The following is a 26,711-nucleotide window of genomic DNA, read 5'->3' on the forward strand; positions in this document are numbered from 1 at the left end:
GGGGAATTGCAGAGTGGATTGGCTGGAAGGAGGTGTGTGGCTGGAGGGGGAGGACGGCACGGAGCTGGCTGGAGCTTGATCCCGCACGGGACGTCGGGCTGGACCTCGACGGCCGCTGATGCCACCGATCCTGTCGTGTGCGCGGGATCACGGGTCGGATCACGGTCGGAGCCGACGCGCTGGTGGGGGGTCTGGCGTGACGGGTTCTCTCCTCTCTCTTTCCTGGTCCAACCACTCTTTCTACACCGACAACTCAACGCAACCAACGCAACCACTCAACGCAACCACTGACCACCCCTGACGACCAACTCAGCTCTGACCAAAACCACACAACTCAGCTCTTGTCATGGACCTCTCTTTTCAGACTCATCTCCTTGTCTCAGTAAAAGCGCATCTCTCTTGGGGGCGTCTCTCATGGGTTATATATAGCCCCACCCTTGAACCTTTGCGAACCTCCCCGATCGCTCTTCCTCCGCCCTCTCAAACCAAACCCCTCGTGCTCGGTTGGTTGTTCGGGGCTGGCTCACTCCTCCCCTCTATGACGAGGTGGAGACACGCCCTTCTTCTCCGACCCTGCCTCGTGGTCAATGGCGGCAATTGGAGGGGAGGTAATTGGCAATGGCAATTGAGGCCTGGCAATGACGAAAGGAAAAATTATAGGTTTTGGGGAATGGGAATCAAGGGAATCTACTCTTATTTCACTCGGTGCAATGGAGTGTTATTCTAATGGAAGACAAGGCCTTACTCTAAAACACATAATAAGATATAAGCTACTGAACAAGGGTTTTATCGTGTCCTGCAATGTGGTGTTTATGGAATAACTACCGAGACGCCCTTTGACCTTCACACTACGGAGGTATTTACAAGGAATCATTACATTTTACAGAGGGTGATATTTACAACAATTTACTATACAATATAACACAATAAAAAAACACAATCCTCATATCCGCAACAATATATTTAATGATGTGCATTGTGAGAAAGCTTTATATATTTAATGATGTGCATTGTGAGAAAGCCTTATATATTTAATGATGTGCATTGTGAGAAAGCCTTATATATTTAATGATGTGCATTGTGAGAAAGCTTTATATATTTGATGATGTGCATTGTGAGAAAGCTTTATATATTTGATGATGTGCATTGTGAGAAAGCCTTATATATTTAATGATGTGCATTGTGAGAAAGCTTTATATATTTGATGATGTGCATTGTGAGAAAGCTTTATATATTTAATGATGTGCATTGTGAGAAAGCTTTATATATTTGATGATGTGCATTGTGAGAAAGCTTTATATATTTAATGATGTGCATTGTGAGAAAGCTTTATATATTTGATGATGTGCATTGTGAGAAAGCTTTATATATTTAATGATGTGCATTGTGAGAAAGCCTTATATATTTAATGATGTGCATTGTGAGAAAGCTTTATATATTTAATGATGTGCATTGTGAGAAAGCTTTATGTATTTGATGATGTGCATTGTGAGAAAGCTTTATATATTTAATGATGTGCATTATGAGAAAGCTTTATATATTTAATGATGTGCATTGTGAGAGAGCTTTATATATTTAATGATGTGCATTGTGAGAAAGCCTTATATATTTAATGATGTGCATTGTGAGAAAGCTTTATATATTTAATGATGTGCATTGTGAGAAAGCCTTATATATTTAATGATGTGCATTGTGAGAAAGCTTTATATATTTAATGATGTGCTTTGTGAGAAAGCTTTATATATTTAATGATGTGCATTGTGAGAAAGCTTTATATATTTAATGATGTGCATTGTGAGAAAGCTTTATATATTTGATGATGTGCATTGTGAGAAAGCTTTATATATTTAATGATGTGCATTGTGAGAAAGCTTTATATATTTAATGATGTGCATTGTGAGAAAGCCTTATATATTTAATGATGTGCATTGTGAGAAAGCCTTATATATTTGATGATGTGCATTGTGAGAAAGCCTTATATATTTGATGATGTGCATTGTGAGAAAGCCTTATATATTTAATGATGTGCATTGTGAGAAAGCCTTATATATTTAATGATGTGCATTGTGAGAAAGCCTTATATATTTAATGATGTGCATTGTGAGAAAGCTTTATATATTTAATGATGTGCATTGTGAGAAAGCTTTATATATTTGATGATGTGCATTGTGAGAAAGCCTTATATATTTAATGATGTGCATTGTGAGAAAGCCTTATATATTTAATGATGTGCATTGTGAGAAAGCTTTATATATTTGATGATGTGCCTTGTGAGAAAGCTTTATATATTTAATGATGTGCATTGTGAGAAAGCTTTATATATTTGATGATGTGCATTGTGAGAAAGCTTTATATATTTAATGATGTGCATTGTGAGAAAGCTTTATATATTTGATGATGTGCATTGTGAGAAAGCTTTATATATTTGATGATGTGCATTGTGAGAAAGCCTTATATATTTAATGATGTGCATTGTGAGAAAGCTTTATATATTTGATGATGTGCATTGTGAGAAAGCTTTATATATTTAATGATGTGCATTGTGAGAAAGCTTTATATATTTAATGATGTGCATTGTGAGAAAGCTTTATATATTTAATGATGTGCATTATGAGAACGCCTTGTATATTTAATGATGTGCATTGTGAGAAAGCTTTATATATTTAATGATGTGCATTGTGAGAAAGCTTTATATATTTAATGATGTGCATTGTGAGAAAGCTTTATATATTTGATGATGTGCATTGTGAGAAAGCTTTATATATTTAATGATGTGCATTGTGAGAAAGCTTTATATATTTGATGATGTGCATTCTGGTTGCATTCTGGAAGCAACTAAATAAGTCGTCAAACAATAATTGGTGATTAGAATGAGCTCTTTATTAAAACGTTTGCAGCTGCAGTAATTTTTAATGGAAATACAGCAAAACGTTATATAATAAGAGGGACTTGTTACTGTCGCCTAGCAACCAGTTTGAATGTCGGCTCCATTGACTTTGGGTCACGTGACCCAGCAGAGCGAGTCTGCACCGGCTGACTTTTATTCGTGGATATTTTCATTTGAGGACATTTTTCGACGGTTTGGTGACTTTTCCCTGGATATTGGCCTCGAGTTGCATCGGTATCAGAAACAGATTTCTACCCCACCAAGAAAGTACGAAACATGTATATGAGTGTGTGAGAGACCTTTATGTATTATCTGCATGATTCATGCCGATGAGGGTACAGTGTGCTTCTGCTTTATTCCAGAGTGTGTAACTAACAGCGATCTAACTATAAAAACAGGGGAAGGTCAGCCGAGCCGATCATATAATGACCAACAAGCATTCCCTGCTTGGAAGGCACCTTGAACAAGGACTCTTTGCCTTTAATGCGAGACCTTTAAGAGTGGCCTTGTGAGAAATGAGTGCAGCAATCCTGCTAATTTTCCAGTGCAGGCCAAACCCTGGTTGGTAAGAAATGTGTGGGCACCCTGTGCTAGTTCCACAGGCAAGCTGGTGGGGCATAAGGAAAAGAAAGCTGGAAATGATCCAAATAAATTTGCATGTTCCAGTTAATCTTCTCCGATTCCCCAAAAAAAAGACATCACGGGCACCCACGACTTGTCTGTCACAAGTGTTTCCTAGCTGAGAAAATACCCTGGAGAGATGGTTACTTTTAGCTTGCTTCTGAAGCAGTTTTCAAATCGGCAGGAATTGTGAATTTGGCCAGCATACCAGCACACAATTGCCTGCTCCTTTCGGAAAGCCCTTATGAAGATCTTTAACGTCATGGAGCCATGGTCGGGTTAGTTGTTTAACATGCCCTCGAAAAGCGTTGTCATGCCTCTGACATAACACCCATGAGAAGCACCAATAGAGTTTGCAGTCGTTTCATATCCTCAAACTATCCCAGACAGCTCAAAGGAAAATGTGCCACCTCTGAGCTATGCCGCCACTCCCTTTACACATGTTGCTGTACAATACAAAATAATACAAGTGCAGATGTATTCAAAGTACACCGCCCCATGCCAAATAAATAAATAAAAAACATCCTCCAGCGCGGCATTGCCGGGGCACCTTCGGCAGCACATAGGAACGGTATTGGCAGGGAAAGGTGCACAATAATTGATTGATGAATTGCATAATTAAAATCGATAAATAACAATCGTTAAATAATTTCTTAATCAATTGGCTAATAGCATATCTCAGCCGCCAGTGTTTTATCCGAAGCTGTAACTTTTTGAAAATTAATTAAACCCCTTAATTGAAAAATTAAATAATAATCACTGATTAATTGACTAATCAATAATTAATTGATTAATAAATAAATCAAAAATACCCTTTACAGCCAGATCACTTGGTCATTGTCATGTCCAAATATCAGCTTCCGAGCTCGAAAGGTGCCTGAGATATTGCCCAGATGAGAAAGAAAAGAAATAAAAGATTAATAATGAAAATAAATAAATAATAATCATAAAAAATTAAATTGTTAATCAATTGCCTAATAGAATACCGAAACCACCACCATTTCATCGGAATCTGCAACTTAAAAGCAATCATTAATTTAGTCATTAATTGAAGAAATAAATAATTAATCGATTAATTGATGAATCAATAAATCAAAAATACTCTTTACGGCCAAATCACTCGGTCATTGTGTCCGAATATCAGCTTCCGAGCTCAAAAGGTGCCTGAAGTATTGCCCGAACAAACAAGAAAACAAGAAGGCAAGCAAACAACCAGAGTGAAAACTGGGTACTCCCTTTCAGCGTGCGTCATTGCCGAGCCGCCTTCGGTGCCCGGCGATGACGTCATGCGCCACCTGGAGTTGGATTCGGAAATGAGCGGTGTACAACAACTGAATTTATAAAATGACCATTCATTTGAAACGTTAATAAAATATAACGTTTTTGCACCTCCTCGACATTGTGGTGGTGGTGGTGGTGGTGGTCCACATACTGTCAACGAAACATCAAGGCACTTGTGACATTGTTCAAGTTCCCATGACCAACGACCAATCCCGGACAGGGAATTACTCCTTCACAGGTGCAGAACACATCGGCAGAATAACCATGGGAGTTGAACCCATACCAGGAAGGACAATGCAACGAGGACTCACCTTCAAATTTAAATAACTGGAACCACATCGGAAGAAATAAAATAAAATAGGCCTTCTCAGTCTTATGTTCAACGAGCGTTGATGCCTTCCTCAGTTGCCGGACCGGTTTCATCACCTGGTGGCGCATGCGCAGAACCTGGCACCACCGAGGCTCCCAAGCACGTGCAATGCCAATAGCAGTTAACATACAAAGATAAACACCCAATCAGGTCTCTCACCCAGAATTGGAGGGAATAACCAATCAACTGTCACTTAATCAATTCCCCCCAGGTGTCTTGGAATTTAATAAATTAACCCCAATGCTCTTCCAGCCAAGAAAAGCTGCACAAGGTAAGCCCTTTTGATCCCAGCCACATGGGGTCGACCAGAAGCCATCCCTCCATTGGAAGTGTACCTATCCTTCCTGATGTCATTCCCAATCAGGTGTGAACCTAGTTGTGACTAGTTAAACTTAGAGTGTGTGTATAAATCTTCCTTTTAGTGATTATTATGATTTATTTTTTGTAATGTGATGTGTCTCGGTTGGACCGCGTGGTAACCAGGTGAACGGCAGTGTATCTCTACCTACCGGCAAAGAGGGTGATGGCATCATCACACTCAAGAGTTACAATGAACCCAGGTCGCAGGTACAGGTTTCCAGCTGATGATGCCATCTGAATCTTCTCTTAAGTGTTCACCTGTGGAGAACTCCTCCTTCCCTCTCTCTCCTCCTCTCGCTCCCTTCTACCATTTCCCCCCTTTCCCCCTTTAGGAAATCAACCTTGAACTCGAGATTTTTACCTTCTCTATCGAGGTTGGAGTGACTTGAAATATACAGAGTGTGGTTGTAGCTGTGTTGTAACGTTGTTGTGTATTGTTTTGCTGTACTATTAATACCCATTCCCTCTGGTTAACCCCAGCACGTATGTGAGATTTGGTGGTGATTTATCCAACCGTGGTTTTTTACTATAATTCACACACACACACACACACATACACACACACACGATTGCGGCGAAGGAGTGGAGGTGTGCTTTGCCGCCTCCCTCTTATCAGGGACTGATAGAAGTGAAAACCGCACCAAATAACAACTTTGATGGGGGTGAAGACTGTAATGAGGGCAGCAGCATTGCCCACCCACCCCTTTCTGAGAACATACCTGGGACACTGGGACAGTCTGAAGGAAGAAAGTGGGGCCAGTGTTGTGGAAATGACTCCGAGTGGGTGTTAAGGATTATTAGGTTTGCGTAATTATTTCTTTAATGAATGTCTCAGCATAAGCATAAAGTAATTAAATATGATATTAGATATTTATCTTTGCTTAAATATAGAGTTAAACATCCTCCACCTTGCCTGATGTGTGTATCTAAAACCCCATCCCTTTTGACCTTTTATTTATTGAATAAGTGTGATTCAGAGGTAAGTGAGGTCGTCTGGTTCGTGGACGTTATACGAGTATTTAAGGTAAGAGGTGCATGATTTAATGTACTGTATTATCATGTGATGGAATATGTGATGAGAGTTGTAAATTTGTGAGAATACATTAAATTCTCTAACGAGTAGACTTTGATGTTGCATTGATGGGTTGACTGAGTACCTGGAAGTAACCGAGCTCGTGATGTAGATCCATGACCGAGGTTGTGGATCCACCGTTTCAAGAGGTCCTGGGCTGAATGGATCAAAATCTCGAGGAAGAAAGGTGCCCAGCTCATGATCGGTGTGGTCGGGAAACCCGTCAATTTCTTATAGGTTCAGGTTCTTATTTTGGGGAAGGGAACTATGTTTTGATTTTAAATAAAGTTGAACATAGGATATAGTGAAATTAACATCATTTACAGTAAAATTATATGATAGTTTCGGAATAGCCAATACTGTACAATAATTAAAAAGTGTGTTGTAGGTTATTATCTTCAAATGTGTGTTTCACAAGATGGAGCAGAGTCTTCCCAGGTCTCGAAGTATCCACTTTCGTGTGTGTGTGTGTGTGTGTGTGTGTGTGTGTGTGTGTGTGTGTGTGTGTGTGTGTGTGTGTGTGTGTGTGTGTGTGTGTGTGTGTGTGTGTGTGTGTGTGTGTGTGTGTGTGTGTGTGTGATATTTACAAGGAATATATGAAAAAAAACAAGGTGTGTGTGTGGCGGGTCGTTGTGCATCATTAATAATGTGCACATGTGGTGGGGGATGACGTGAGCAGATGCGTTGGACTGACAGTGGAGAGGCTGCACATCAGCCACACTGCAGCATGAAACCATGCCTCCACCCAGCCAGCTACACTTTCCCATTTTTGCACCTCACATCAAATTCCTGCACACAGAGCCGCCACTCTGCTTAAACTGTGGTATCAGTGCCAGCTGTGTCCCGCCAGATTGCTCCTTCTGTACCTGTTCCCTTATTTCTGCATTGCTCCTTCTGTTCCCTTCCATTTGACCATTGCCATTTCTTTATTGATTGTAATGAGCCTGACTTGGTCTTGAGTGCATTCTGTCTATGGTGGGGGGGCTTCATTTGGTGGTTATGAAGACCCGTCAAGGGAATAATTGGTTGTGGTCTCCACGCCACTTATAAGATCACATCACATGACTCAGGTTGCTCGGCCTGAAATTAGATTCAGTCACGTGACGCCTATCAGCACGGCACTGGTCTGCTCTGAAACTTCCATATCTGCACGGTAACGCGGTTGTCAGACGCAAATCCAGCATAGAGGTCTCAAAGCTATCGATTGTTGCAGTCGCGTTGACGTGACCCGCAGCATTCAAACTTACACAAAACAAGTCCTTACGAGGATCTGCAATCTTCAAAGGTTAGGTTATTTCAGAGTATTTTTCCAAAATAACCTGAGTGGGTCTCGATGTCCGTCCGTTAACATTTCACCAAAGCATGTTCGCACAAACTACCTGACTGATATGGACCAAATTTGGTATGATACATCAGGACAGCAAGGTCTCATGGGGTTGTGCTCCCCATCCGGATCCACCCTATAAGAGACTGAAAAGGGGGTTTCGCCTCAAATTCAAGTAATGGGGAAATAACCATCAGTCCCCCATGGGGCTATTTATTTGATGATGTTGTTTTGCTCCTTTTACTCTTGTTTGTTGGTGTCGTTTTGTCTTGCTGCGTACATGTGTTAAAAGTAGACATCGTCCACCCCTTGACCTTCCTTACCTTTGGTGGGTTTGTCCCAATAGCTGCCCATCTTGTCTGATAAATATTTACCCCGTGTACGTAGCGCAAAGCACGGTTAAACAATTGGTTCACTCTGTCTGTCAGTGTATAATCGAGCAACTACTTAATTTCAATTGGATTTTATATTTTGAACGCTGCAGAACACGAATCGGAACAGAAACATGCATTTTGGCAGTACTTTGGCTTTGAATTTGTCAAATTGTATGGAATCTCATCCCGAGCGCATGCGCACCAAGGAGTAAAGTAATTGCTCCAGTGTGGCACAAAATTGAAAACCATTCTGTTCCAGTGGTTTGAAAGACGGTTTATCAATGGCAGACGCACCCCCCTCCCCCATTCCTGTCCTTTTTCTCAAGACGACACGGGGTGTAGTGTTTTATGAACTCGTTTGTTTCCAAGTTTACATGGCTGATCGACTCATCCCATATACAAGTACCTCGTTATTGTTGCTGGAATATTTTGCTTCACACTGATTTATGTGTGTTTACTGCCCACAGGTGGAAGCGGAGAGCAATGTCCTGCAGGATGGTTCGCTTATAGACTTGTGTGGTGCCACACTACTTTGGCGCACAGCCGAGGGCCTGCTCCACACTCCCACGACACGGCACCTTGAGGCACTGCGCCAAGAGATCAATGCGGCCCGTCCACAGTGTCCTGTGGGCCTTAACACATTGGCATTTCCGAGTTTACGTCCACGTACAGGCCTCGGGCCTGGCGTTGAAGAAAAACAGCCTTGGGCCTACCTCCGCTGCGGGCACGTGCATGGCCACCACGAGTGGGGCTACAGAGGCCCGCGAGCCGGTGTGGAAGGAGGTGTCGCCGGTGTCAGTAGCGGGATCTGCAGCCCACCTCGCGAGTGCCCCATGTGCCGCACAGTGGGACCATATGTACCTCTTTGGCTTGGTTGCGAAGCTGGTTTTTATTTGGACGCTGGTGCGCCGACACATGGCTTCACACCATGTGGACATGTAAGCTCTGAGAAAACGGCCCGTTACTGGGCACAGATCCCTCTTCCGCATGGCACCCATGCCTTCCATACGGCCTGCCCCTTCTGTGCGACGCAGCTCACGGGTGAGAATGGCTTCGTCCGTCTCATCTTCCAAGGACCCATAGACTGAGCAGTTTGCGATTGCATTTGCATGACACGAGGGGCAACCGATCCTCGCGTCTGGAGAAGAGCTAGGGACGACAAAGGCGGAAGAGGCAGGTGGCACAGAGCTCCAATAGTTAAACGAACACACTTGGGTCTATGCTATGCAGGCTTATGCCACCTTGTAAAAGTTCCCAGCCTAGGCCAGGTGGCACTCCCTGCTTGTTGCATGCTTATTAGTGCACCTTAACATCAGCCTGGTAGGTGTGTTTTGTCCTGGGAATGTGCTCCATTCATTGTACTATCAGTAAGTTGAGACTGGGCTATGCAGCTTTGCTTCAATGGCTTTTTATTTATAGCCTTTGTGGAATTTTCTACCCTTTTTTGCATCTTTCGTGAGTGATGTTTATGCTCTCGAAAAGAAGAGAGCACCTTGCTAACGCCATATTTCCAGCTCTTAAGCCATTGCCCTGATTACAAAGGAAATGCAAGTTGTGGTGCGGACGGCCTGTGGGACGTGGAGACCAAATTGTACATCTGTGGTTGAAGCTTTTGTATTTATGCTTTTATATACACCGTTTGCTTGCCTGTACTTCTAACTTATCAAAATAAGTTGCTTTTGGGATCATAGACAGCCATTTTAGCTAACCATCCTATTCTTATAAACCCCTTGCACAGTTTTGACAATGTTCCCAGTGAAATATGTGGCAACTATTTTCAGTTGAACGAATCTGGAGTGTTGCTTTTTGTGATCAGGAATTGCCTTTCCCCCATCTTGTTTGAAATAAATACTTGATCTGTAAGATTGCCTCCAGTTGGGGAGTAAGGTCCATAGGGTTTTCCAACTTTTTATAAAGAAATGCATAAAGGCACACAAGTTTGATCACACCTTTGTTTTGTTTTTTAAGGATAAACAGAACTGCACCCCATTTTCAGTGATACTGTATTTAGCACCAATCATGATAAAAGGAATTGCTTGGTAAAGGCACCGATTCAGGGACACTTCGTTTGTGCTTTAGAATCTTTGCTTGCCCAGTGGTGCTGTTCCCGCTGGGATAACGTCAGCAGATCTCTTTCTACTTCTTCACCGTCGGAGAAGCGCTCAGTGAATGACTGCACCATTCCTGAGGCACTGCCTTTGTATTCCACCAGCTTCACATCTCCATCTGCATCGCACACAAGCACCCATAAAAAGTTACATCCCTTACATCATTGCAAATATATTTGGAGAACGTCGATGAATCCCAACAACATCTTTGCAACAATTCCATCTATTCCACATAATTCAAAACACCTCACCACCATGTAATTCAAAATACCTCACCACCATGTGATTGAGAAACACCTCACCACCATGTGATTTAAAAACACCTCACCACCACGTCATTTAAAAACACCTCACCACCACATAATTCAAAATACCTCACCACCACGTGATTTAAAACCACCACAACGTTATGAAAAACACTTCACAACCACGGAAACAAAAGTTTGAGGGAGCCGTTAAGCGACAACACAGACACTGCCCAGATGTGTAGATATCTATCTATAATTCCAGTAATCTCTGTGTGTATGTGTGTGTGTATGTGCGTATGTGTGTGTGTCTGTGACCGCTGTTTCTCGACAACCACGGGTCCGATATACTTGAAACTTCCCAGGTATATTGCTGGGGACCTGAGGATGTGCCTTTTCAAGGTTTCATATTAATCGGAGAAGTAGTTACCGAGCTACGTCCAAAAAACGATTCAACCAATCAGAGAGCAGCGAGCTATCACGTGTGCCGAACGTGGCGAACAGACTCTGCCTCGGACGGCACATTTGAGAGCGTATTCATTTATTTCACGTTGGCAAACTATGTTGGCGCTATGTTGGCGTTAAACTATGTTTTAAAACTAATTAAAACTAATTTGCGATTCATCATAACTGCGATATGCGACCTTCCGGACAGTCAAATGAGGACGTCACTTCCGGACTTACGGATAGTCATAGTGACGACGTACTGATGCTGAACGTGGCGAGCAGACGCTGTAAGGTACGATCGATTGTAGTACACGTTTATAATAACTCTGCCGATACAGGCCCGATTAACTGCAGCGCCATCCGAGCTGCGGCGTCGGGACGATACATTCATTGTACGGTCACATCACGCACTTACGGGCACGCCCATGGGCCCACATGGGCGAAGACATTTTTTTTTTTTTTTTTGGCAAGGAACGGGCACCCACGTACGGGCACGTCCTAGTCTATCTATAATTCCAGTAATCTCTGTGTGTATGTGTGTGTGTATGTGTGTGTGTCTGTGTGTCTGTGACCGCTGTTTCTCGACAACCACGGGTCCGATATACTTTAAACTTGCCAGGTATATTGCTGGGGACCTGAGGATGTGCCTTTTCAAGGTTTCATATTAATCGGAGAAGTAGTTACCGAGCTATGTCCAAAAAACGATTCAACCAATCAGAGAGCAGCGAGCTATCACGTGTGCTGAACGTGGCGAACAGACTCTGCCTCGGACGGCACATTTGAGAGCGTATTCATTTATTTCACGTTGGCAAACTATGTTGGCGTTAAACTATGTTTTAAAACTAATTAAAACTAATTTGCGATTCTTTCGCTTTCCTGCGCGTTTGTGCACGCTATGGCGATTTCTTTACCAAACTCCGCAAGCCGTTCGCTTTGGACCAAACCATTTCATGTAAATAGAGGGGGGGGATTGTCACCGTACTCGCAAGCCGTTCGCTTTGGACCAAACCATTTCATGTAAATAGAGGGGGGGGGGGGGGATTGTCACCGTACTCGCAAGCCGTTCGCTTTGGACCAAACCATTTCATGTAAATAGAGGGGGGGGGATTGTCACCGTACTCGCAAGCCGTTCGCTTTGGCTTTGCGAATGGACCAAACCATTTCATGTAAATAGAGGGGGGGGATATAATTTTAGATACATATATATAGTACAGTCACGCGGGCCGCACCAAGGAACGGGCACCCACGTACGGGCACGTCCTAGTTGTCACAATGCAGGAGCAGGAGAAATGAGTATATGGGCACAAGAAAAAGAGAAGCATTTGCTTTTGGCACCGATAAAGGAGAACCAAAACAAGGAGCTGATACTCTAGGTCCCCCAACCTTTTGGGTGGTATAAGGAAGAGGCATCTGCAATATGGAAGCTAAATCTTGACCGCTTTTGGAAATATCGCATACGCACAAGCCAAGTCACCGAGATGGTTGGCATGGCACTACAATTCAGCGAATCACAGCCGGGATCAAATCAGCTTGAGGGAATGTCATGAGGAATATAAACATCTGCAATGTGAAAGCTAAATGTTCAACAGTTTTTGAAATATCGCGTACACAACAGTTGCATGGACGGGATGGATGATCGTTCAGTAGGAGCTCATTTTAACATCACCCATCTCCGACAATGTTGGAGGAAGGGAGGGCATACAAAAACTGAGTACAGTACGTACATTCAAGGTGAAACTTCAATTGTGCACGATTAAATATCAGTATTTACCCCATCCATGTAGCACAAAGCAATTGGTATACTCTGTGTCAGACGTCAATCTATGATCGAGGAACTACTTAATTTTAACCACATTTTTCAACCGAGGCCAGAGCCAAACGAGGTCGAGGCCATTTATTCCTGATACGTGAAACACCCTGCAACCCATGTCGACACAAAACAGACCTTTTGGAACGCCGGCCATATTTTCCATTCAATGATCGTGTAACTTTGTTTAAAACAATATCCATGAGTTGGCTCTCCTACGTTTAAAATTTCGTGTCAATCGCTCAAGCGGTTGTGAAAATAAACAAATTTTAAAGCTCGTGAAGGTAAAAAGTGAGGGCCTCGGCCAAAGTTCCACAACATGGTCAAGGACAGTTGTGGACACCTATTACTGGTATACTAGAACATAGATGCCTTGATTGCACTTCAAAAAACCTTCACTTCAGAAGTGCTTGGGCAAAATTTACACCATCTCGACCAATCAAATTTGCGCTCACACTCTCAAGCAGGGGGGATATCGGGGTTCAGACATGGCAGAACTCAGAAACGCAAAGCAAGAGTTGAAAAGACCCTCCCCATGTCCTTTTTCTCCCAAGACTGAACAGGGTAAGACACAATATATGCTGCAGTTTGTTGTTGTTGTAGTTTTCCCCTTTGCCAGTTGCTATAAGACATAACCTGTCATAGGGCATGCAGGTGAGACAAAGAAAAGTCGATTCATTTTGGTACTGGGGACAGTAAGCAAAATACCGACGTACGTAAAACTTGTGACAACTGGAGAGTTCATAGAACTGGAGAAAAAGGACATGGGGAGGGTCTTTTCAACTCTTGCATTGCATTTCCGAGCACGAACGATATCAGCTTTGTTTGTGAACTTACAATAACGGGTGCGGTGGCAACCATACACGATGGGTGAAATGGAACAGTCCAGAGCTGAACCTTCTGCCAACTCTTCTCGGAGAAACTCACGATTTTGGAATGAACAGTCTTTTAGAAAAACATTAACTTAAACAGATCGTTTGGACGAATTTAGCTATGTCGTTGCATCGTTAGGAGCCCTCATTTTATCTGGATCACGCTGTCACTCCGCCCTCAGAATATGGGGCAGATCTGATTGGGCGAGACGGTGTAATATTGAGTACTGCTAAACCAGAGGGTTATGGAAATGCAAACAAGGCGATTTGTGTTCGATAGTGTTCAAATATATAATTAAAGCGAAATAAAATAAAGGTTTTAAAGGTTGTAGAAAAATTTTAAAAAATTATGAAGTTTACCGCCATTGATGCAGTGCCTTTCGCACCACCTTATTTTAAATTCTACATTAGTTATCCATGCCTGTTGTTTGTGTCCTTTATGACAACCCTAAAAATAGTACGTTTCCTGTTTGGAATGATTTTCAATTTTGATTGACTGCCAGACAGACAGACTGAACGAATGACCTCAAGAACTCTGTGCATGCGCACTCGGAATGAGATTCCGTACAATTTGCCAAATTCAAAATCAAAGTTCTGCTTAACTACAGGTTCACGTTTATAAAATTTAAATGAAGTGGTTCCTCAATCATAGACCGATGTCTGTCATTCAGAGAACCGATTTCTAAACGCTGCTTTGTCATACGTGTGCAGGGTCAACACAAAATGACCCGGCTGGATATAATACAACTACAGGTATTGTTTTATAGGTTTCTCACATTCTAACTTCCTAGAGGGCAAGAAATAAGATAGCAATTATTACAGTAGCCATTCACCATTGTCCGATAAGGGCAGCATCACAAAGATTTGCAAAAGATTAAACATCAGATTTGGATAATAGTTTGTCATCTTTTGCAGTAATCATGGCCGCACTCTATCTGCACGATATGTATTTAATCTTTCAGTTTATCAACTTCATTGGGTTGCCATATTTTTAGCTCTGGTGTTGGGCTAGCGGCTAGGGTGCTGGCTTAGGATCCTAGGATCCTGGGTTCGAATCCCGGTTCATCGCTGAATTAACGCCAGGGGGGTTGACTCAGCCTGTCATCTCTTCCGAGGTCGGCTAATTGAGTACCAGTTCACTGGTAATTCCCTGTTTGTCGTTAAAGGCGGCAAAAAGGGTTGGCATCAGGAAGGGCATCCGGCTGTAAAACATTGCTTCAAAAAGGGGACCGAAAAACAACAACAACCACGGTTCCCGAAAAAGGCCAACCCCCGCTTTGCAGGGAAAAATGGCCTCTAAAGGTGGTTATTTTTTATATATTATATTGGGTGATGGAGTTGATGGATGTATTGGAGAACATCGACATCATCGATCAGGATGTTTTATTCTTTTTTGGAAGGATGGAGGACCTTCGGTGGGTAAGGAATGAATAAACAGTAAACACCAAGAGCGCATTCGCTTTTTGACCGACACTTCTAACGGCCACAATTATTGTGGGGTTGACGCCAGGTGTTGGTTTAATGGTTAAGACGGCTGGGCTTGAGATCTCAGGGTCCTGAGTTTGAGTCCCTGTCATGCCGTTGAGGTCGGCAAAATGAGTACCAGCTTACTGGGATGAATGAGCCATTTGAGTATCCTACAACCCGTCCAGGATTGCGCCCAATAGCCTAGAAACTGCTTCGAGAGCCCAACTGAAGATGCAAAAAAGGAGCGGTCGGTCTTCTTGGGGGGTTGGCCGGGGTAAGTTTTGGCTCGAGTCTTTCTTGAACTGGCTGGCCAGGCCTGATGTTCAAGGAATTTGTTTATGGTGCCAGTTATAGCTCACCTACTCTTCGCGAAAGATTGGCATACATCCACCAACGAATGCCAGTAAACGGGATGCCCACGTAACGTCCATCCGAAGGACGGCACACACTGATGAATCAGCCTTCCTGTGAAGCACCAGGATGACAATTTATAGCCAGAGATTCAAACTCAGGTTCGACAGCTTAGACTTTCGAGGGTGAGTGTGTGCACCCCTCGGCCACCTTAACCGCCCTGACAGACACGACCCTCACAATCAATATACGTTTTTCCATTACTACTGTATCTATATTCCATACCGAAGCTACCTCCTAATCCTAGCAGCGTCTATGTAGCATTCCATCCCCAAGGCTTCTTGGTTCCTAACAAATTCCAGTTTAAACCTGTCCACTGTTTCTGCTGCCACTACCTTTCTCGGAAGACCATTCCATGTATCAACTACCCTCTAAGTGAAAGACCATTGCCTGAATGTCATCAGAACTGTCTTCACTCTCAAGCTCTGACCCCTAATCCGTTCACTTTTGATTCTGCTGGAAAAATCTTCTGCACTTATTTAATTATCAATACCCCTCTTTATCTGAAACATCTCTATCGGATCCTCTCGTAATCACCTCTTTTCTAATGTATAAAGTACGGTCTCCTTCAACCGTTCCTTATATATTAGTCCAGCTAGGCCCGGAATCAATCGAGTCGATGTACGCTGAACCCTCTCCATGGCACAGCTCTGTTCTTCCTCAGATGTGGAGAACAAAACGACACAATATCCCAGATGAGACCGCACTCAAATTGTGGGTACAGACAGTATTAACACTCGCTCTTCTTATTTATAACTTGTCCCCCAATTAATAAAACCTAGAATCCTCAAACGAGCAAGCATTGTACATCCCCTGCACATCATTAACATATGATGTCATCATCGTCAACACAAAATCATCTCACATACTGAAACGTTCAATTCTGTGCACAGTGTGTGTTGAAGATGCTTTTCAGTGCATCTAACACCAAGCTTCGCTTTATCGGCACGATGAAGACCCTAAGACCTTTTTGAACTGCAACCTGTAGATGAACCAGAATTACCATGGACCAGAAGAAATGCCAATGGTCCCAGGACACACGAACATGATCTTCATCGAAAGAAATTCAAATAAAGTTACAGTTTTCAATGCATTGTTTACGAGGATGTTCAAAGCAGAGTCTTTCTCTAAACAGTGAGGATGATGTAGTAATCTGTACGCAGCAAACTGTGTTCGAGGAACAAACATTGGAAAAGGTTTAGGACCTTCAGCAAACCACTCATTAATTTATCACCATGACATCATGGAAAAAAACCATCGTTTATAAACAAAATGGATAAATTATGGAAGGGAGGGAGTGGCAAGCATTGCTGTGGCACAATCTAATGTTGAACTCGTCAGAAGCAGAACTTGTCACCAATCACATGTGCAGGGTGACCTGAAAGTCGCTTTAACCCTCCCCGCAAAACATTCATTCTTAAACTCTTAATATGTAGTTGCTTACAGTTTTGTTGTGCAGTAATTACAATAATTAATCAGTCATTGGATCTGTATGTCCATCATTCTCCTTAATCACCCCACACACTGTTAAGCGAAGAGTGGGGTTAAGCAATCGAGCAAACTTTTGTCTGTCTGTCCTGTCTACAAACGTCAGTTTATGATCGAAGAACAACTTAATTTCAAATTGAATGTTATATTATGAAAATGAATCAGAAACCAAACCTGCCATTTCACAGTACTTTAGCTCTGAATTCTTCCCGATCACGCATGTGCAGAGAGGAATGAGCTTTTTCTTTTTTTTACTCTGTCTGTCTGGCAGTCAAAAAAAAAAAATCGCACCTGTGTCTGAAGGAAGCGGTTCAGTTTGGCAATTTTAATATGAAATAGGCAAAGCCTAGACACGAACAAAACCCATTAGAATTACACTTTATAACCCTTTAGAATTAAACACGGTGGATTATAGAGGTTCTTCTTCTTCATTTTTAAGGATGGATGGAAGGAAGGACTGAGTCAAATATTTAAAGCAGCTTCAATGCTTAAAAATTGAAAAACATTCCAAACACGAAAGGTACTGTTCTTACTCTTCACCTTGGACTTTTTTAAAGGACACAAACAACAGGCATGAATAACTGATGTAAAGTGATAGATATGGTGGTGTAAAAGATGCAGCGTCAACAGCAGTAAACCTCCATAATTTTTGTTTCTACAACCTTTAGAACCTTAATTTTCTTTAAATTGAATGATATAGCTGAACACTGTAGGACGCAAATCGTCTTCTTGGCACGTTCAAAACCCTTCCGTTTAGCAGTACTTACAGGTACTGCTCTGATTTCATGTCTGGCGTTGAGTACCTCCATCCATTATTGAGACAGCAGAAGCAGGATGTCCAGAGTAGAGTGACCTGGTCTGAATCCAAATCGATGATCTGAGATCAAGCCATTGGAGAAGAGGAAGGATTTGATGTCAGAAGCGATGATGCATTCCATGACCTTGCTGATTATTGGGAGCAGGCTGATTGGTCTTTGATCCGGCAAGGATCTGTTTTTGCACCTTTCGTGTGTAAATCGGTAATGTCGGCGATCTATGTTCGACTGGTGCTGTGCAGCTGCTGCCGGGTAGCGCATTTCGGGTGGCGCTGTGCAGCTGCTGCCGGGTAGCGCATTTCGGGTGGCGCTGTGCAGCTGCTGCCGCCCTTCAACATCGACGAGTAGTTGGATGCGCTGGTGCTACTTCCACAATCTTAAGGACCGTTCACTATCTATCACGGGCCGTCAGTGCTTTACTCAACTACACGTGACTTTGTGCAACAGCTTCATTCACGACCACGGGCCGTGAGTGCTTTACTCCATCTTTGTGCAACGGCTTCGTTCATAATCATTGTTGCTGGCCGTGTGTGTTTTATTCCATTACTCTTTGTGTAACGGCTCTGTATGTTACTGCGGGTTGTGTTGGTTTTATTCATGATGTTAGCATTGGGACTCATTCAATATTCAGCGTTGCACTTATATGGATTATTATGCCCTCACTACACTGACGAATGTCAGTTGGATAGAGAAGTATGTCTTCACATTGACTATTTACACTTGCTCTGTAAGTCATGGCCTGTTCACCAGAGGCAGTATAAAAGTATCACCATTCCAGCTTCTTCCTGGAATAATAGAAAACGAAAGCGACGGAGGAAGCGGGGAAAACGGGGTGGGAGAAAACGTAATTCTCGCCCAATACAGGTGAGGATCTCTTTACCAAATTGTGAAACAATACAACGACCACAAAGAAGCACATGTTATCGCAATATAAGGTTGATATCTCGTCCAACTCAAGTCATGCTGCCGTCGGTGTACATGGTGAATGCTAGGTCACTGAACAACGAGTTTGACGAATTTTGCTGCATTGTACAAGATTATGAGCTGGACATAGTGGCTGTCAGTGAGACCTGGTTTAAGGCCATTGTTCCAGAAAACGTACATAGCATACCAAATTACTCGTTGCTGACAAAGAATAGAAATAATCGTCGTGGAGGTGGCGTTGCCCTATATGTCAAATCTATCATGAGTGCTTCTTCTATTGATATTGCAGTGCCTGAAGAACATGAGATTGTTTGGGCTCAATTACGTCCGAACAGACTACCAAGAGTGGTATCCTCCATATTTGTTGCCTCTGTCTACACGCCTCCAAACAACGACAACGCCATCTCGTTTGTTCATTACCTTACGTTCGCAGTTGATGACATCCTCTCTCGCCATCTAGGTGCTGGTATTATTATAACGGGAGATGTCAATCACCTCGATCTGACTGCACTTCTTATCGGCCATAATCTTAAGCAGGTTGTAGACCAGTCGACAAGAAATAATGTAGTACTGGACAAAATTGTGACAAATATGAAAAACCTCAACAGTTCTGTTCAACTTGCTGCTCCAATCGGGCAAAGTGATCACAGCGAGGTAATGTGGTACCCGAAACAACATTTCTCTTCCAATAATGATACGAAGCGCAAAGTTATCCGCCCAATGCGTAAATCAGACATTCGTGCTTTTGGTGATTGGATAACACATCATAACTGGACAGATGTTATTAGCAAATGTGACGTTGAAGACAAGTGCACACAATTCTATACCGAGTTGAATTCTGCAATTAACATTCACTTCCCGTCTAAGATCATTAGACTCCATGTGGCAGATAAACCATGGATAACATCGGAAGTGAAAGTGCTGATTCATAAACGTCAAGCAGCATTCCATAGGCAGAGAGGATCCCCCAGCTGGAAAAACCTCCGAAATAAGGTTCAACGGAAAATCAGAGGCAAAGCAAGACTTCTATTGTAACCGAGTTCAACGATTGAAGTGTGACAACCCAAGTTCATGGTATCGTTACATTAAACTCATGACGTCCAACACACAACAGGAGCTGATTATTATCAACTTGCCAGGCATTCCGAGCAGTGACTCCTTAGCAATTTCAAACGCCATTAATTCTTACTTTGTTTCAATTATGAGTAGTACATCCCCATTACACAAGGACAATATTCCAGCTTTTTCCTTTTCCACCAAATAGTGTTCCCATGGTGCAACCTACGATGGTCTATAAAGAACTATTAAAGACAAAAGTGGGGAAGAGTTGTGGGCCAGATGGCATCTCTCCTAGACTTATACGAGAGTTCGCCTTGGAACTAAGCATTCCTCTCTGTGACAATATCAATGCCTCATATAAACAAGGTGTTGTTCCCAGTCAATGGAAGAAATCAATCGTTGTTCCTCTACCTAAACAATCATCACCGACATTGGACAAACTGAGACCGATTGCATTAACTGATCATTTCGCGAAGCTTGCAGAGCTATTCATGTATCGATGGCTCATGTCCGACATTTCTGCTAACATCGACCCTCAACAGTTTGGGAACCGTGCAGGTATGTCCTCCACCCACTATCTCATACAACTGATGGATTTCCTGTATGGTGGAGCTGACAGACCTGGTACAATTTCGACTATTGTTTTGACTGACTTTTCGAAGGCTTTTGACTCAGTGGATCACAAGGTAGCCATCAACAAACTGTACGTGATGGGAGCAAGACCTTCCTTAATTCAGTGGGTCTGCAGCTTCCTCGCAAACCACATCCAGCAAGTTCGTTATAAGGGAGAACTTTCTATGCCTCTCTCAACAACTGGTTGAGTCCCACAAGGAACGTGACTGGGCCCACTCATCTTCATGGCCCTCATCAATGACGCTCTCCAGTTATCTGATATTAAGAGGTGGAAATATGTGGATGACTTAACTTTGGCAGAGTCGCGTCAAATGGACTCTCCATCTACCCTATCAACAGCCCTTTCAGAATTTGAACAGTGGTGTACAGATTCCAAGATGAAGCTCAACCCAGTTAAGTGCCAGATAATGCGAGTGTCGTTTATTCACCGCCAGCTGCCACCATTGCTAATCCAACTTAACAACGTTAGACTGGAGGAAAGTCAGCAGGTCAAACTGTTGGGAGTTGTTGTCAGCAATGATCTCAAGTGGGCAGATCATGTAAACCTCATCGTTTTGAAAGCATCGAGAAAGCTGTATATGCTTCGATCTTTGAGGAAGTTCCATATTCCGATAGAAGATCTTATCACTGTGTACACTTCTGACATCAAACCTATGTTAGAATATTGCTGTCCCGTATGGCATTCCTCATTGACAAAACAACAGCATGCATTGATTGAATCGATACAAAGAAGAGCATTGAGAATTATTTTTGCTGGCGATTATGATTCCTACTACAATGCTTTGAGTACCTGCCAGCTGAATTCACTGCACGAACGTCGTGAACTACTTTGTAGTAACTTTGCATCTTCTTTGTATAGTAGATTCCCAGACTGGTTACCAAACAAAAAATCGTCACTTAGACAATTACGTCACAGCAATAAGCTTATAGAAATTAGGTGCAGGACTGAACGTTACAGAAAGAGTGCAATGCCTTATATAGTCAGACTTTTAAATACCATGAATGTGTTCTAAGTACGATTCATCTCTTAACACATATTCTCCAAGTGAGATTCATAACAGATTTACCTTTTCTTTCCCTAGTTTTATATTTCAAGGAAATTTTTTATCTTGGAACGTGGTACTTATTATTGCAGCTATTTTAACTGTGTATTTTATACGTGTGTATTTTATACGTGTGTATTTTATACGTGTATTTTATGACGATGGGTGTATTTCACAATAATGTGTGTACCTTAAACGATGCTTATTTTTCATGTTATTAATGCCTGAATATGGAGTTGTCGTGTAGTAATTTTTTTTTATTCATTGTAATTATTTGTATGTTATAGTGATTGCAAATTATTGACTTATTTATTTCATGATCTCGTATTTTATGTTATGTGGTAAATCATTCACAATTCAGCTTTGGCTGCGACAAATTGATAATAAAACCATGATTGATTGATTGATTGATTTACAAGCTGATGGAAGATGACCTTGAGCAAAAGAGAGGGTGAAGAGAACAGGGAGAGGGTGAGATAGAGTGGCAAGGCAGGATTTTAGGAGATACAATGTAGATACAATGTATTGTTACGGCCCGGGGTTCGGGTTTACTACAAGGGGGTTAGCCTCCGTTCCCTCCTGAACTGACCGAGCCTGAGGCTGCCACGCATGAATAACTTCGTACTTAGGCAGGTTGCGAACCAGCAACTACTAATGCCAATTGGTCCGTCGCATAATAGCTTACCTGTACCACGTGACGGTCCCATTCGGGGAACGTACCTTCCCTCCAGCGGTATACCCCTTTCCTTTGTTCGTAGATGGAAATTTAGACGGCCGAGCAACCGTTATGGCAAACCGCCGGGCTAATGCTAATTTTGTAATGGCCGATTGTTAATCTGTATGTGAGCAATGGCAAACCAATGAAGGAAAAGACATTCATGGACAGAGAGAAAGGAAACGTTTAACGATTTAATTTCTTTACAAGTATTTACAGTGGAATTTTTCAATAGGAAAGAAAAATAGGACGAGAAGCAGAAACATAGCTTATCCTACGCCTTATTACGATCACAACAAATAAACACCACATGGGCCCAGCACACATTCACGGGGGAGGGGGAGGGAAAAACAAACGTTGGAAACCTGTTAGCGCAAAGGCCACAATGCTCTAGATGCTTCTCCTCGTGACGGCCTTTGTCTCGACCCCCTCTCCTCTCCAACGAGCACCTGGCCGGCAAACGGCAGTCCCCAACACGAGCAGGTAATGGCGATCCCAGCACGGACGGGCAGGAGAAGGTCGATCATCAGCACGGACTTGGGCAGGTGAGGTCGGCACGTGCAGAAAGAGTCCAAGTCATGCACACGTGCACCAATAGGGAGTCCGGCAGCCAACAGAGAACAATGAATACGTGCAGATCGAGCAAAGTCCAAGGCGATGAGTAATGCAGGCACGTACGAAGTGAGGCCAGCAGAAAGAGAGAGTCATGCAAGCATGTGCTAGATCAACAATGTCCAAAAACCAAGAGAGCATATCATGCACACGTGCAGAGGGGGCAGAGCGAGAAAAGACATGTGCAGGGCCTTTCGTCAGGGCCCTGGCAATGGGTGGGGCTGCTGTCCGAGGGTGTCTGGCCTCCCGATTGGTGGAGCCCGTCGCTCAACCCCCTCAAGCTTCCCAGAAGTTCCTCAGGCCCTGATTGGTGGAGTGTCGCTTCCCCTGCCCCACAAACTCTCTCAAAGGAACTTTTACCTGGTGCTTGGATGGTGTGCCTTTGAGCCTGTGCGCATTGCCTGGCAAATTATCGCTTATGAGTGGAGGGCCTGTGTTTCCCTCCCCAACGCATAAAAACATACTAACCCGAAATAAGGGGAAGTGGCTAAGTTAATGCTCTGCTATGAAATAACTATTCTAAGGGACATGCATGGTGGTTGCCATTGCTTCTCAGCGGTTTCCCAAAACCGCAACAGTATTTTGTGACAACTTGGTGGACATATAGCACAAATCTAACCTGAGTATGATTTTCTGCAAAACAGTTTTACACTTTAACATGAAGAGCTCGATTCTATGATTCAGTGGCATTTTGTCTGATGATATTTCCAATCAAATGACAGAGGGGGTACTCGTCACACTCGAACCAGCTGAACCTCATGGCAGCCGAGGGAAAACAGGGACTCGGCAATGGTACTAATTATCTTCAAAATGAAATATTCCCAACGAAGATGGTTTATGAATCAGAATAAACGGTCACGATGACTGCATGTATCAAATATCAACGTTGCCTTTTTTGTTCTAAATCACGTTCTATCAAGAATGAAACAGCAACGACATTTCAAAAGCAGCAATCAGAATAGCCGAACAGAATCCATAGCAATAAAAAGTGAAATATCATTGAAAATCATTACAGGCCACAGGGCTGGAGATCGTGGCCACGTTGTGACCTCCACGGAGTGCAGATTAGGCGATTTGGGGGAAGGCAGCAGCCCGACAAGAGTGAATAATGCTGTTGAGTCATTACCTGGAAACATTCTGAATTATATTTCACAGATGCTGACATATACGAAGTAGTTCGAACTCAAGTACATTTTTGTACAACTCTCCATACTCCATACAGTTGTCAGAAGTTTGCTGTGTCAGTATTTTCGGCATCATCTTATTGTGAAAATTATCGACATCGTCACCCATAAGCAAGACGTGTGCCCTCGTAGTGGTGACAAACACTCACACAATCAGAAACAACATCTCAAAAATGGTATTGTCAATGCAGATGACAATTTGAAGTTTTGGCCTCAACAACAGGGTAATCAAAGCAAAGCAAAACAGCAACGTTCAGCGGTAATACGTAGCCATCATGTAACCATTCGCCTACCTGTCAGCAAACTTTGTTACAATCATTATGACAACTCGTCAATGTAGCAGAATCCACAGAAAACGATTACAAAGAGAGCACATGGTGCATCAATCAGCACACCCTGCTTTGACAGGGCCTTGATCAGGTTATAGACCTACACATGAAGCTAACAACAAACAGTTGAACTTCTTCGAACCTCTCCGTTGAACACCATTTAGTTTGTACCTTTCCGAATACAGCATCTTGCTTCTCTCAAACCCAATTGTCAAATGATGTTCTTGTTAATTGCTTTCACATTTCCAACGATAACCTTCGCTCATGATTCTGCTTCAAAGGACGAGACTGCTTATTCGCACATCAACACAACTGTTATACGCCGTGTGGACTTTCAATCTCCAAACGTCATCTGGCTTAAGATTTGTCTCCAAACAATCATTATTTTTCTCTGTTTCACCGACTGCTCTCCTACTCGATTAAGGTAATTCTATTTTGAATTTCCTCGAGAACATTACAGCCCGTCTTCAGGTGATGCATCTTTCTTTGCAGAGCGTATGCTGAAGTTGCTGTTTCAGGAATGGAGAAACTGGATGGACATTAAACTGAGCAACCCCTCTGCAGATAGTTGGTGGACGCTAAAGATCCCACAGTGTCCTTCACAAAAACTAGTCGAACCATCGCCGGCACACTGAAAAAATTACAAATTCCTACCCCAATTACTGCTGGGAGAGGGATAGCAAACCACCCAGCATAACCCCAGCCAAGAAAAGGTTGTTGCAGCACCAACGCTTTGCAACTTAGATTATGAACATACAAATATACATACATATTACATATACATATATATATATATTGTTGAGGATTTGGGAATTGTGTGTGTAATTTGATGTAAAACTTGTTGTAAATATCACCCTCTGTAGTATCAAGGTCAAAGGTCGCCCTTAGTTAATCCATCGCACACACGTAGCAAATCATAGATTTCCCCTCGGTAGTTATGTCCTTAATATATGTCAGTATAAGGCTCTGTGGTCCACCAATTCATTGCGTTGCATCAATTAAATCAGATAGGTCCCTCCGACGCCCCCATGGCATCTTCAAAGTGCCAGTAACTTTGGATGGGGTTTGTGGCATCACTATTGCCAACTGCATTGGGTGGTTGGCTGCATTTGCCTCCATTGAGCACGCGGTCGGGGCGGAGAAGAAAGGCGTGTCTCCACCTCGTCATCAAAGGGTGGAGCCAGGAGAGCCCTTGCCGACCAACCAAGAACGAGGGGTTTGGCTTAGGGAGGGGTAGAGAGAACGATCAAGGAGGTTTGAAAAGGTTCGAGGGTGTGGCCTATATAACCCGCGGTGGGACGCCCCCAAGGGAGAGATGAGCCCTGGGAGAGCACGCGACGCACGAACGGAGTCCTTGGAGAGCACGCGACGCACCAGCACGCAGCAGCTTTAACCACAGCAGCTTTGGGCTTCGACGGCAGTTACACCAGCCGCGAAGGAACGCGCCGTGCGAGACCGATCAAGACGGGGGCGGCGGCTGCTCCCTCCCGGCCCGACCGTGCTCCGGTCCGAACTGAACCTTCCTCTCCCTCCAGCCTTCGTTCTTGCCTTCATCCCCCCCGTGTAAGTCTGATTGTTCGTCCGTCTTCTGTGTTGTCCAGGGGTTTAAGTAAGACTGAGTAGGTAAGCTAGTGTTGCACTGTGTCTTCTGGTTCTTCCCTCCTTCTGCATTTATTTTCTTATCCTTCTTCCTCCTTGGTTACTTTTAATTGTGTAAATAGTGGTAATAAATCATATTTGTTCTTCCTACATTCTTCTTCTTCACATTCGGTCGCTTTAGTGATTTCCAGATTGAGGTACGTGGCGCGATTCGGCCAACGCACATGAATCGGGCTTTGTCTTCGGTAAACGGCTCACGCCGCAGTTCGCTTCGCTCGGAGCAATCCATCCATTATGCTGCGGCCGTGAGCGAGGGGTGTTTCCTTGCGTGCCGGGAGGCGCTGGTATTTAGCTCATAGGACGGTTGGGCCTAATACCCTACCCAGCGCCGACCGGGTGTGACGTCATACCCCCGGGACCACGTCGGTCAGTCATAGAAGAGGGGATTAATCCCCCCTCGATAAGGGGGAAGAGGCCGACGTTGAGATCCGCAACAATATATATATATATATATATATATATATATATATATATATATATATATATATATATATATATATATATATATATATATACACACATATATACATACAGTGCATTCAGAAAGTATTCAGACCCCTTTACTTTTTTCACATTTTGTTATGTTGCAGCCTTATGCTGAAAT

General features: G+C 43.1%; 2 protein-coding genes across 4 annotated transcripts in view; one reads left to right on the forward strand and one right to left on the reverse strand.

The window, feature by feature from the left end:
- Positions 1–10,152, forward strand: part of LOC137435522 (E3 ubiquitin-protein ligase pellino homolog 2) — a 336,475-nt gene extending 326,323 nt beyond the window's left edge. For both annotated transcript variants that reach the window (XM_068129398.2, XM_068129400.2), the window contains one exon: positions 8,757–10,152. In XM_068129398.2, the coding sequence (XP_067985499.1) occupies positions 8,757–9,377 (621 nt within the window). In that variant the 3' untranslated portion in view covers positions 9,378–10,152. The remainder of the gene's footprint in view (positions 1–8,756) is intronic.
- Positions 10,153–10,227: 75 nt separating this feature from the next.
- Positions 10,228–26,711, reverse strand: part of DPP3 (dipeptidyl peptidase 3) — a 264,499-nt gene continuing 248,015 nt past the window's right edge. For both annotated transcript variants that reach the window (XM_068129393.2, XM_068129392.2), the window contains exon 18: positions 10,228–10,515. In XM_068129393.2, the coding sequence (XP_067985494.2) occupies positions 10,343–10,515 (173 nt within the window). In that variant the 3' untranslated portion in view covers positions 10,228–10,342. The remainder of the gene's footprint in view (positions 10,516–26,711) is intronic.

This window comes from Myxine glutinosa, chromosome 9 (assembly GCF_964187855.1).
Source record: "Myxine glutinosa chromosome 9, kmMyxGlut1.1, whole genome shotgun sequence".
Classification (NCBI taxonomy): domain Eukaryota; kingdom Metazoa; phylum Chordata; class Myxini; order Myxiniformes; family Myxinidae; genus Myxine; species Myxine glutinosa.